This window comes from Symphodus melops, assembly GCF_947650265.1.
Source record: "Symphodus melops genome assembly, chromosome: 12".
Classification (NCBI taxonomy): Eukaryota; Metazoa; Chordata; class Actinopteri; order Labriformes; family Labridae; genus Symphodus; species Symphodus melops.
In genome coordinates, this window is record NC_136702.1 from 15,299,530 (window position 1) to 15,312,680 (window position 13,151).

Consider the following 13,151-nt stretch of genomic DNA (forward strand, 5'->3'; position numbering starts at 1 on the left):
TCAATCAAGTTTTGTTTCAGAGAAGGCTGTGTGAAGAGAAATACAGACATAAACAATCAGCTGTGTATTACAGTCAATGGTTTAAACACGGCGGAGTTTTGTTTGCCGACGTAACACGGGAAGTGACGATTCTTTCACCCAATCAACGGACTGCAGTGTTTAGCTCCATCTCTTTGGGTTGGCTCGACATTCTTGGCACCCCAACAGAAGGATCCCAAAAAGTGGGATGGTACGGATCGGTTATTTGGGAATCTTTCCGTCGCAAAATGCTCGCCATACCGAGACGACGAGAGCCGGACCGCTCGGTGGAAACGGGGCTTCAGACTCTGCAACAGCGCTGAGTTATAAACACTGCAGATAGTGAGAGCTGAATGCACACACAGCAGGATAAGTCAGAGTTACATGTCTAATAATGAGCAGGCTGATTATATTAAGTGTTTAATGTTGTCAAAGATAAATAAAGAGAGAACCTGTATTGTAGGATAATTATTATTCTATTTTGGATTTTAGTTTTAAGTCTTCAATGTTGTAATGCGGGGGGGGGGGGATCCAGTCCCTAATATGGTAAGCGTCAGCAGCTGTAAAGCAGAGGTGGTTGGTTGTAACAACCATGGTAGCATGTTATTGTATCATATCGCGAGTTGAGTGAATCGTTACATTCCTAGAAAGACCTGCCAAAATATAATTACTTTTTATGAGATCATTCTCTGAGTATTTTTTTTAAATCAAGGATTTATTTATCTTGCTTATGAGTGGACAAAGGTTGAAAATATCTTCCAACCATATATAAAACCTTCACCCTGACATTTTCAGTCAAAAATAAACTTACCTTGGGATTTACTGATTGTCAAGAGAAGCAGAGCAAGACAAAACAAAGCCATAAGCAACTTTGTCATAGACAGTTTTCTATATTGTTGATAATATGATTCATATGAGCGATCTGCAATGCACATCACAAAATCAATCTCTCCATCACCTCTTATATTTGTAGCAGATGGCACTTCTGTTTCTGCTTGAGGTTTCTGGCATTGAAGGCAGTTTTCCTTACCACTGTTACTTTGCTAAGTGTTGTGACTGCTGTGCTCATGGGCTCTTGGTTCTTTTTTCAAAAATATAACAAAGAGTGAGAACTGCTCTTTTTGTAAGTGTGTACAGATTGATACAGTTGGACTCTTCAACTTTGGGGTGGCTGTGGCTCAGTTGGTACAGTCATTGTTTCTCAGTCAGAGGGTTTGATTGCAAGCTGAGCAACATGACCGATATGACCTTGGGCAACACACATAACCTTGAATTAGTTACTTCTGATGGATGATACTACATAGCAACCACTGCCATCAGTGTGTGAATCTTATGAATGGGTAGGTGTGACATGCAGTGTAAAAGCACTTCGAGTAGTAAGATGTAGTATGAAGTAGTATGTATTAATTAATTCATAAAATCATGTAAAGATTCTTAATTAAAGTCTTTTCTCTTGATTATTTTACTTATGTCTGTTGACCATCTAACGTATACATCAATAACATCTGTTGTTTCATACAGTTTCAATACAACATCTTTACCATTATATTGTACACTGATTTTTTCCCCCTTGATTTGCTTCGCTGTGATGTAACTACTGTTGTGGAAAGGGAGTCTTTGTCTGTTATAAATTCCCACTTGAATAATATATGCATCACAAACACATTAGCCAACCTGCAGCGGACAAAATAAATAGGACATACTTCTAACTTACAATGAACATTTTAACATTTTCACAGCATCTATCCCTTCTTTTAAGTATTTGATATTTTCACACTTTCCTTACTTAGCAAAATATGACTAACACAACCAATATTGTTTTTTTTACTCTTACTGGCTTCAGTGCCACAACCAACTATAGAGTAACACTTTTTTCTCTCACTGTACTATGTTATTGTGCAATTCTGCTGGTAAATGTGGCTCTGATTTTGACCATAGCCTTGGATCAAAACCTTCATGAACCTATGTACATTTTTGTGTGTAACTTGTGCATCAATGGACTCTATGGTACTGCAGGCTTTTATCCTAAATTTGCATATGATTTGCTGTCTGATATTCAAGTTATATCATATTTGGGATGTTTTGTGCAATTCTTTGTGATATACACCTATGCAACAGTTGATTTCTCTATTTTAGCGCTTATGGCTTATGACAGATATGTGGCTATATGTCGACCACTAGAGTATCACTTGTTAATGTCTGTGCAAAAAACTGCTGTCCTGCTTAGTTTGTCTTGGATTGTTCCTTTCATTTGTGAGGTGATGGTTGTAAGTTTGACAGCCAGACTTAAATTATGTGGCTCCCGCATACAGAAACTATATTGTGAGAACTGGTCAATTGTTAAACTTGCTTGTACTACCACATCAGCAAACAGCATAGTGGGATTATTTATTATCTCCTTCTATTGTGGTCATGTTCTCTTTATTGTGTGTTCATATGTACACTTGGTAAAAGCAGCTATAAATTCTAAAGAGTCCAGGAAAAAGTTTACACAAACATGTGTGCCACATTTATTATGTTTGCTTAACGTTACAGCTGCATTACTCTTTGACGTTATGTACTCTAGATATGGATCAGCATCTATGCCCCAAAGCGTAAAGAACTTTATGGCGATACAAATTCTCATGATGCCTCCTGTTCTCAACCCCATCATTTATGGACTGATCCTCACTAAAGTTCGATGTAGGATGGTAACTTTGTTAACGATGGCAAGTCAAAATTGTAAATTTAAGCTTAAGATGTGATATATTCAATTGGTGCATTGTCTAGACAGAAATAATGTACTTGTATGTGGTTATAGTAAAAAGCAAACTTTACAGTGTCAACCCTCTTGTGTACTTTACTATTTAACAAGCAGAGCCAGTCTTACAAATAATTCATCAGAATGCTATAACACTAATGTTAAAATGTATATGTACAGTTTAATGCGAGGAGACATAACGAACAGGTAAATCAAAAATATGTTGTCAAACCATATTTTCGGACTGCATCAAAATGCTTAAATATCTGGCTCAACTGGTGCAATTTTTATTCCAGCTGAAAACTCTTCTAAAACTTAACATTTATAGGCTCTGGTTTATGTCAGATTATGTTTTATGGGCGCTTGATATAAGGGTGAATACCTTGTTTGGATAATGTATTCAAAGATAAAGTTTTCTGGAAATCTTTTTTGACAAAACTTTAATCTGCTTTTAATAACACTCCTTATCTAAACAGGAAAAATAAAGTATATATTAAGGGTGTCACGAGAAAAGATGAGACAGGCATTGCACTTGTTTTGTCCATAGGTTTTTTTTAATGTGTGATAAATGTTTCAAAATGTTTGTTGTTCTTGGTGGGCCACAAGAGCACATCACCACTACCTGAAAATAGAGTTAATTTATTTGTATTTTTTTAGTTATTGTTTTGTATATGTTCCGTTTATTAATTTTCTTGGTTGGATGGATGGAATAATTTTCCTCTATTGCTTGTTTTTCAAGGTGTTCAGAATGTTGAAGTGTTGTACAACCAATGGTTAATTTTGTTTATTAATCGTCAAGTCAATATCAGTCAAAATGAAGATTAAGAGTTTTGCTGTAATAGAACAGCCCTATGCAACAGTACTTTGGTGTAGTGCAGCTTCACTCTGCTGAATATAATTGTCAATATTTAAAATAAAGGTATTTTTCTGACTTGCTGTATTGTGTTCTCTGGATACAGCATTTTGTTTCATACAGGACCCACAAATTTACCAACAAACAATATTTTTTACAGATTCCCATTACCATTACTTCTGAATGTAGACAGTGTAAAAGTTAATAATCAACTCTTCATTTAGCACTCAAACTCAGTTCAAAAATACCTGATCTAAGACATTCAAAAGAAATACAGAGTGTTCTGTGTTCCCTTTATGTGCTGACTGTCACCTCTTAATGAACTTATTATTTTTGATTTCCTCGCAACAATCCCCAGCTCTGTCTGGGAACATCTGCTCTTATCTCCTGACTGTTTGTTTACTGACATACTACGGTGAGCGTATTGCATCTCTTCTTATTGTGTTTCGCTGCTACTGTGCTGATCGACAGAGCTAGCTTAGCTTTATCTCATGTAATGTTTTAGAACTGTTGTTTCTAAATCACTGCACACTGAGACTAACAGAAGTATTTAACAAGCTCTCTTGCTCTCTAGCGAGCTATCTGCTAAACAATTTTGTTTCATTTAAAACTACATAGTTTCAGGCTAAGGTGGGGTGAGGGTGTCTGAGTTAGAGAGCCGGCTCTCCACCTTTGAGTCAGAGCCACAGCCATCGTACACAGCAGTAGTTAGCCAGCCACCTGTAGCCGGTGCGGGCTAACATACTGTAACATTTCCCCCTGTAGCTCCTGAGCAGCTGAGAGGCAGTGACTGGGTTACTGTCCGAGGGAAGACTCCATAGTCAGAAACGTAAAGTTAGCGAAGTCAGCAGCAGAGCGGGCGACATGATATCTCAAAAAAGCTGCTGACAAAGACTAAACGTAGATTTGATACAATTATAATTCATGTCGGCACTAAGGACTCCCAACTACAGCAGTCGGAAATAACTAGGGTTAATATGGAGTCGGTGTCTAGTTTGGCAAAGACGACGTCAAACTCCGTAGTTTTCTCTGGTCCTCTCCCTAATCTGACCAGTGATGACACGTATAGCCGCATGTCTTCATTCAACCGCTGGCAATCGAGGTGGTGTCCAGCAACGATGTAGACGTCATCGATAACTTGTAGTCTTTTTGGGTAAAACCTGGTCTGCTAGCTAGAGATAGCATCCATCCTACTTTGGCCAATACAGCTCTATTATCGAGAAACGTAGCAGAGTTTATCAGTCCCAAACCCTGACAACTCATCAGAGTTCAGACCAGGAGGCAGAGCTGTCGTCTTACACACTTCTCTGCACTTCCTTTAGATCTGTTTACCTGCCACTATAGCTGACAGTATGACATAAATCCAAATGTAACTCTACTCTACTTATAACTGGAATTCTAATTATACTATAGATACTGTGTCTGTTTTCCGGCCCAAAATTAAAATTACGAATACGATTTTGAAAAATGCGGCCTATTAAACATGAGATTCTTGGCATCTAAATCTCTTTTATTAACTGATCTAATACCAGAGAATCGTATTGATCTACTTTGTTTAATAGAAACCTGGCTTTCTCAGGATGAATATGTTAGTTTAATTGAATACACCTCTCCCAGTCATTTTAATACTGACATACCTTGAGGAGCAGCTTTTTTTATTTCGGTCTTGTAATCAACCCTCGACCAAAGCTGAATTATACCTCTTTTGAAAGTCTTGCACTCAGTCTTTTACATCCAGTCTCTAGAACTTTTCAGCCAGTTCTAGTTGTTATAGTTTACCACCCTCCTGGCCCATATTCAGAATTTCTATCTGAATTTGCTGAATTTCTATCAAACATAGTCCTTAGTAGTGATAGAATAATTGTTGTAGGTGACTTCAATATCCATGTGGATGTTGTTAATGACAGTCTTAGCACAGCTTTCATGTCACTATCAGACTCGGTTGGCTTCACCCAGGGTGTAAACAAACCTACTCATCGTTTTAACCACTAGCTTATTGCATTGAAATTAATAACTTGAAAGTTTTCTAGAGAATCCTCTGATATCAGATCAATTCTTAATAACGTTTGACTTCTTCTTACCAGCCTTAAACCTTCTTAATAAAAAAGTGCTCTCTAGAAGTTTATCTGATAGTGCTGTAGCTAAATTTAAGGAAGCCATTTCAGCTGCTTTTGATTCAGTACCATATCCTAACCCAGTTGAAAACTCCTAATTACTTTAGTCCCTCTCAGCTGGATCAGTTTGTAGATAGTGTGGTGGATTCACTGAGAGTTGCTCTGGATTCAATCGCCCACGTAAACCAGAAGGTTATCAAATGACAGAGATGGTACATGGTACAACTCAGAAACCCGTGCTCTAAAATAAATATTGCATAAATTTGAAAGAATGTGGTGCTCTGCCAACATGAAAGAATCTTGTTTAATTTGGTAAGATAGTTATAATAGATATATGAAAGCTCTACGGCACACTTGCGCTGCCTGTTACTCGTCTCTTATTGAAGAAAATAAAGACAATCCGAGATACCTTTCCAGCACTGTAGCCAGGCTGACAGAGAGTCATAACTCCATTTTGTCATGAATTACTTTTGCCCTCAACAGCAACGATTTCATGATCTCTTATAATGACAACATTTTAAACATTTGAGACAAAATTAGTGATCTACTACATTTAACTGGTGCAGATTCTTCCTATAATTTGGATACAGCAGAAACAGTTCCAAATTCTCATACTTCTTGACTGTTTTTCTCCAATTAACCTTTCTGAACTAAACTTTTATTATTTCTGCATCTAAACCATCAACCTGTCTTTTCGATACGATCCCAACCAAGCTGTTTAATTCGTTCCCTTAGTTAGCGGCTCCATAATAGATATAATCACTGGTTTTCCTCTTGCTGTGTCACATCTTCTTTTACATTTTCCGAAGGAAATTAACCCTCAGGTAAGTGCTCCTTGTCTGTTCGATTCATGGATCATATTATTCTTTCCCACCAGAGCTTGACTGCTGGTTGTTCTCAGAGGCAAGTCTGTAAGCTTCTTTATCGCGTGAGGCCCACTTCTCTGCATAGCCATTGAAGTGTGTCCTTTGTACAAAGGCTTGGCAGTCCTTGAGAAGTCTTAACTATATGTGGGGTCGTAGTATATGTAGCAATAGTAGTAAAAACCTAGTATGATATTACACTCATTAGTCTAATATTAACATTAGCAGCTGTAATGATGATTATTATGGTGATTATAGAGGTTGAAGTTGAGCAGCTTCAAGATTCACTTAAATTATAATAGATATAAGGGTTAAAGTGGCTGACAGAACCTCAAGGTGTCAATTTCCCCCAGCATTCTAGGCCCACAGCATAACAGGGAGCTGGTCCATACCTGAGAACGTTTTAAGCCAGGTGTCTGCCTCCCGGACCCTCATTGGTAGATGATTACAAATGATATTTCAGATTAGGCACCATTCTTTGATGAGTCCACTTCCCCAGCATGGGGGCTCGTCTGCCTTCACATTACTGAAATCGTTCCAAGCCTGAGTACACTTGCCTTTGTACACAGTCCACTACAGCTACAGTAGGTGGTGGTATGTACATAGTTGGTTTGAAAATCTGCCATGCAAAAGAAAGAAGAATTGTTTGAGACGTTCTTTGCGACAATTTGACCGTTTTTGAAGCGAAACAGTCTGTTTAATCATTCAATCTTTATGTGTATAGCGTCAATTCATAACAGGTGTTATCTCGAGACACTGTACAAAAGCAGGTAGAGGACCTTATTCTTTGTTTGTCTATGCTAATTTGTAGCCTTGGAATCCTTTTTGATTTAAAATGAAGATAAAGAAAATGATGTGGATTTTTAATAAGAACGACCAACAGTTTGATCGACTCCCACTATATACTTAGGAATCAAACCTCACACATTAGGGCAACTGACAAAAAGAGAGACAGCACAAAGTACATAATATTACCTATACTCAATTACTTATAAGATAATTTGCAATAAATATACCTTTTTTTATTTACAGTTATGTATTCCTTACTTTTTATTTTTACTTTTTAAGTATAGATTTAAAAGGTCATATTGTTTGCAATGCATTTCTGTGTGCATTGTATTATTGAGGTACAAATGCCAAATTCACATGATGAAATCCAAGTGATGCAATTAACCATCTCCAGACTGACTTGCATATTTTGAAATGCTGATGAAAGGCTGCTGTAATTGGCGTCTTCAGAGAGACCTTCCCAGTGCCTTAGTTGAAAACAACAGACCTAAGGGAAAAGGCTTTGCTACAGCCAGCTAATTATGACTCTGGTCATTGTACTGTGGTTTCATGGGATGCTTTGACAAATTGTATAAAATTTTTCAGATTGGCATATTTTTCTCTCAGTGTGACCTTTATTAATCAGTAACCTGAAATCTAATGCTGTTTAAGAACTTATCTTCAATGAGCCATTTCTGAGAGGTGATTTGATATAGCCGTTGTTTGTAATCATTACACTGAGAACATGCAATGCAAGGTAGAGGGGGTCAACAGGCCATTAACTCTACACTCCTCTGAGAGCAATTAACAAAACAACAACACCCTGGAGTGAGGACTATTTCACACAAACAAACTTTATTGCAAGTACACCTTCTCACTCAGCATCTCAAAAAGGAAGCCAATAAATCTACATTTAAGTAAATGAATTCCTATTTTATTCAAATTAACTTTAGATTAATACGCAAAAAGGCCTTCTCTATAAATAACACCAAATATAGGTAGCCTACTGCAATACCGGCTGTTCAAATTCTCAAGGATATTGGGTATGCATAGTGCAAAATGTATTGCAGATCATTACAGACATCGACAATATGATAAATGAACTCTAGCTTGTATAGTGCTTTTCTCGTCTTCTAACTATTTAAAGCACTTCTACACTGGTCACACATTAACGCCACATTCCCACACTGTGCCCATCAAAATGTACGAATCCATTCATACACAGTTTAAACGCCATTGACCCGGCAGTTAGAGCAATTTGGGTTTTAGTGTCTTGCCAAAGGACTGTTCAGCATGTGACTGCAGGAGCTGGGGATTGAACCCCCAACATTCCAATTAATTGACAACTGAGCGACAGCTACCCTGTGACTATTAAATGTTTAAAAAGGAACCTTGATAACCTGGTTTCCATGCACCCTTCTTAATGTAATTGAAGACGCACATCAAAAAAGTAAACACAGGGGGTCGCCGGTGGCGCAGCGGCAGTGCGTGCGACCCCATGTATTGAGGCTCAGTCCTCACGCGCGGGCGGCCCGGGTTCACGTCCGGCCTGTGGCCCATTTCCCGCATGTCTCTCCCCACTCTCTCCCCCCTTTCCGACTCTATCCACCTTCCTCTCTCTATCATTAAAGGCAAAAAGGCCCAAAAACAAATCTTAAAAAAAAAAAAAAAAAAAAAAGTAAACACAGTGAGTAATCTAATCAACAAAAAAATAGTAAACTTAACTTCAAAAGAAGAAACTGAAACTGGTGTTGGCAGGCCAGGTAAAAAGCCCTTTAAGAAATTTTCAAGCTATGCTTCTCAAATGATCTGTGATCTACAGGTATATGAAATTAAAACTTGCAAGCGGTGATGAAGGGCCCAAAGCACCTTGTGCATGTCAGCGTGTGTTGCGACCGCAACGCGTGGCCAAGCAGAAGGCCTTACAGTTTGATTTGTGTAAAAGTCAAAGTTTGACAGTACGCGTCGCCAGGTCATTTTAACCGGGGCTCCGAATGTTTTGAGGATAGCCCCGGATATAATTTCTACAAAAGTCTTGGTAACATTTGTATAACAGTCAAAATTTGAAAACGTCCAATCTATGCTCCCTGTCAGGTATGTGTGTGTCTACTTGCGCAGGAGTGAGTGAGAGACGTTGCGTCAGCGTATCAGACGGTGACTCAACTTTCAGCGGGAGATGGTTGTATTTACAGGCTTTAGAGATGGCAGACAAGAAGGGAATAAAACAATTAAATCTTTATGGATTTTTTCAAAAGAGACAAAATGGTAAGCAATAGCTGTGAATTTGTGTGGCAACGTCTCAGTGCTGATTAAACCTCCCTGTTTATTTATATTATGAATAATATTCAACAGTCAGTCTTTATGAGGATTTGAATGGAGGTGCATTTCAGCTAGAGGTCGTCTTATCCAACAGCAATCTTCCTTTGTCTTTTCGCAGTTTTTCTTTTCAGATATCCATAAAGTAAACTGAAGCTCAATCATTATGCCATAAAGTATGTAGGCACTGTGAAGGTGTACCTCTTTAAAATAGGCAGATCGTCAACTACAAGTGTAATTATCACAAGCCTCTGAAGTTTTTTTTCCTCTTTTTTTTTTACGGACATTTATTTTAGAAACAGGATAAGCTACTGGGTAAAGATCATAAAAAAACACCTTATATCAAGAAGATGTAATGTGTATGTAAACTTGATGTTTCAATACAAAACCTATATTTCTTCATAAAGTAAGAAAGACAAATTAAAAATAATGATTTGAGACAGTCAAAAACAAGGCATTTAATGGTTAACTGGTATATTAAATGATCAAATAAATTAATTGAATATTGCAAAGAAGCACTCAGCTGTACATGAAATTGCATTGGAAATGAATTTTTGACCAATGTTGTGTATTAGAGGGGGTAGTTCTAGCTAGTGTATAAAAGGGTTAAATACAGTATTTTGTACTATTAAAGGAAACATTGTGCTCAAAACATAGGACCGGCTGGATGGTATATAAAACAGGTTATATGAGTAGTTCAATTCAAGTTGATTTTATGGTTTTGCAGAGAGTAGTACAGATGAGCAGCAACATACTGAAGAGCCAGCAGCAGCTGAGTCAGGATCAGGAAACTGGTAATAACTGTTGTAACTTTTAGGGTATTATACAAACACAAAAATACACAATAAGTAAATTATTTTAAACTATTTTAGGGCACTGATGTCATTTTAGATTATAATTTTTTTAACGTATAGCTACAAAATGTGCTTTTATTAAACATCTTTGTCGCAAGTACCACATATTAATCATATAAAAAGTATGTGATCATTATTTCCTACATCTGCTCTTCTGCATCACAGATTTTTCAGGGAGGAAAGAGGAGGACTTAAATAGTCCAAAAATAGGGAAATGCAAGGAATATCCTCTCACCAGCTTGGGACTACAGAGAAGGTCCTTCCAGAGCAAGAAAAGATTCAACACAGAGAGCAACACAAGATTCAACACAGAGAGCAACGCAGGATAGAGCAACACAGGAGAGAGCAACACAGGATTCAACACAAGAGACAGCAACACAGGGGACAGTAACACAAGATTCAACACAGGAGACAGCAACACAGAGAGCAACAAGGGACAGCATCACAGGAGAGAGCAACACAAGATTCAACACAGAAAGCAACACTAGGGAGAGCAACACAGAGAGCAACACAGGAGAGAACAACGCAGGAGACAGCAACACAGAGCAATACATGAGAGAGCAACTCAGAGAGCGATACAGGAGAGAAACACAAGATTCAACACAGAGAGCAATACAGAAGAGAGCAACACAGGAGAAAGCAACACAGGGGACAGCAACACAAGCAATCAACACAGGAGAGAGCAATACCGAGAACAACACCAGATTCAACACAGAGACCAACACAAGATTCAACACGGGCGCGAACAACACAGGGGACAGCAACACAGAGCAACATAGGAGAGAGCAATACAAGATTCAACACAGAGAGCAACACAGGATAGAGCAACACACGATTCAACACAGGAGAGAGCAACTCAGAGCAACACAAGATTCAACACAGGAGAGAGCAACTCAGAGCAACACAAGATTCAACACAGAGAGCAACTCAAGATTCAACAACATAAGATACTTTAAATGCAAGTAAGATGCCAGGGTGTATTAAAAAATGATCAAGAGCATGGGTTTTTTATTTATTTATCCATGTCTGGGCTAAGCCCCCAATCTCCTTAAACCCTAAAAAAGCCGCTGTCGGTATGCTGTGGCCACGCCCTTTTATGTAGCACAACGGGAGATCTTCAACTTGTCTAGAACACACTGACATTGAGTTTGTAATGATCTGATGAACAAGGTCTTGGCTAAGTATGTTCCAACAGGAAGCTCATTTTTTATATATTGAAAAAAATATGGCGGGCTTCCTGTTTGGTTTTGATTATGGGTGCAAGAGGATTTTTTGTAGGTCCTTTACATTGTTAAGATACAGAAAAATTGTCATGCATGTCAAAGAAAAAACTTCTATTTCCTTTTGGAAAGGTAAAAAAGGGGTGCACCGAGACATCAAAGTTTGATGGTACGCCATGGCCACGCCCTTTAAAGAAATAACTTGCGGAGCACAACGGGAGATCTTAAACAATTCTAGAACACACTGAGACTGAGTTTACAATGATAGGATGAACGCTTTTGTCTGTGTTTGTTCAAATAGGTAACCTGTGAAAACAGAATTTCAGCCATTTTTTCTTTCATTCAAAAAAATATGACGGACCTCCTGTTTGGTTTTGACTATGGGTGTAGAAGGCTTTTATGTAGCTCCTGACATGCCGAATGAGCATAACAAATTTCATGCATGTACAACAAAAAACCTCAATGGGGAGGCCTTTTTGAAAATGTCAAGGGGGCGCCACTGAGTAATTTAGCCACGCATACTTATTATACCAAAATGGCTAGTTTTATTTTTTTCTGGAATCATATTTGTGATGTTTGATGAATATATGACTATATTAAGCCCCTTTACAAACTACTTCCTGTTTGTAACGAACAACATGTCCGTATGACCACGCCCTTTGACGAAATAAAGTGCGGAGCACAACGGGAGATCTTCAACATGTCAAGAACACACAGACACTTAGTTTTGGTCAATCAGATAAACGCTTTTGTCGGAGTTTGTTCAAATAGCTAACCTGTGAAACTCGAATTTGAGCCATTCAAAAATATGGCGGACTTCCTGTTTGGTTTTAACTATGGGTGTGAGAGGATTTTATGTGAGACCTCACATGCTTGATGTGCATAAAAATTTTCATGCACGTAGGACCAAAAAAACTCTATAAGGAGGCCTTTTTGAAAATTTGAAGGGGGCGCCACTGAGCCAATTTGCATATATATATATATATATATATATATATATATATATATATATATATATAAGCATAGTATACATATTTTAACGTTTATGACCATTTTGGCCATCTCCTTTTAATATCTTTTTTGCTTTTTGTACAACAAGTTAACAAATGCCTCTTGAATCAAATTTGCTTACTTAAATTGTAAATTGGGTGTGAGAGGATTTTATGTGAGACCTCACATGCTTAATGTGCATAAAAACTTTCATGCACGTAGGACCAAAAAAAGGCCTTTTTAAAAATTTGAAGGGGGCGCCACTGAGCCAATTTGCATTTATATATATATATATATATATATTAGGGATGCTCGATATTGGCTTTTCTACCGATATCCGATATTCCGATATTGTCCAACTCTTAATTTCCGATACCGATATCACCGATACCGATATATGCAGGCTCTTTACATC

At 37.9% G+C, this 13,151-nt stretch overlaps 1 protein-coding gene across 1 annotated transcript; it reads left to right on the forward strand.

The window, feature by feature from the left end:
- Positions 1 to 1,814: 1,814 nt before the first annotated feature.
- LOC306832907 (olfactory receptor 4M1-like) lies at positions 1,815 to 11,492 on the forward strand (the record flags this gene model as incomplete). The annotated part of the gene is made up of 3 exons (XM_079357927.1): positions 1,815 to 2,708; positions 10,400 to 10,466; positions 10,765 to 11,492. The coding sequence occupies 3 exons, from the start codon at positions 1,815 to 1,817 to the stop codon at positions 11,490 to 11,492; spliced, it is 1,689 nt and encodes a 562-aa protein (XP_079214053.1).
- Between the last annotated feature and the right edge of the window lie 1,659 nt (positions 11,493 to 13,151).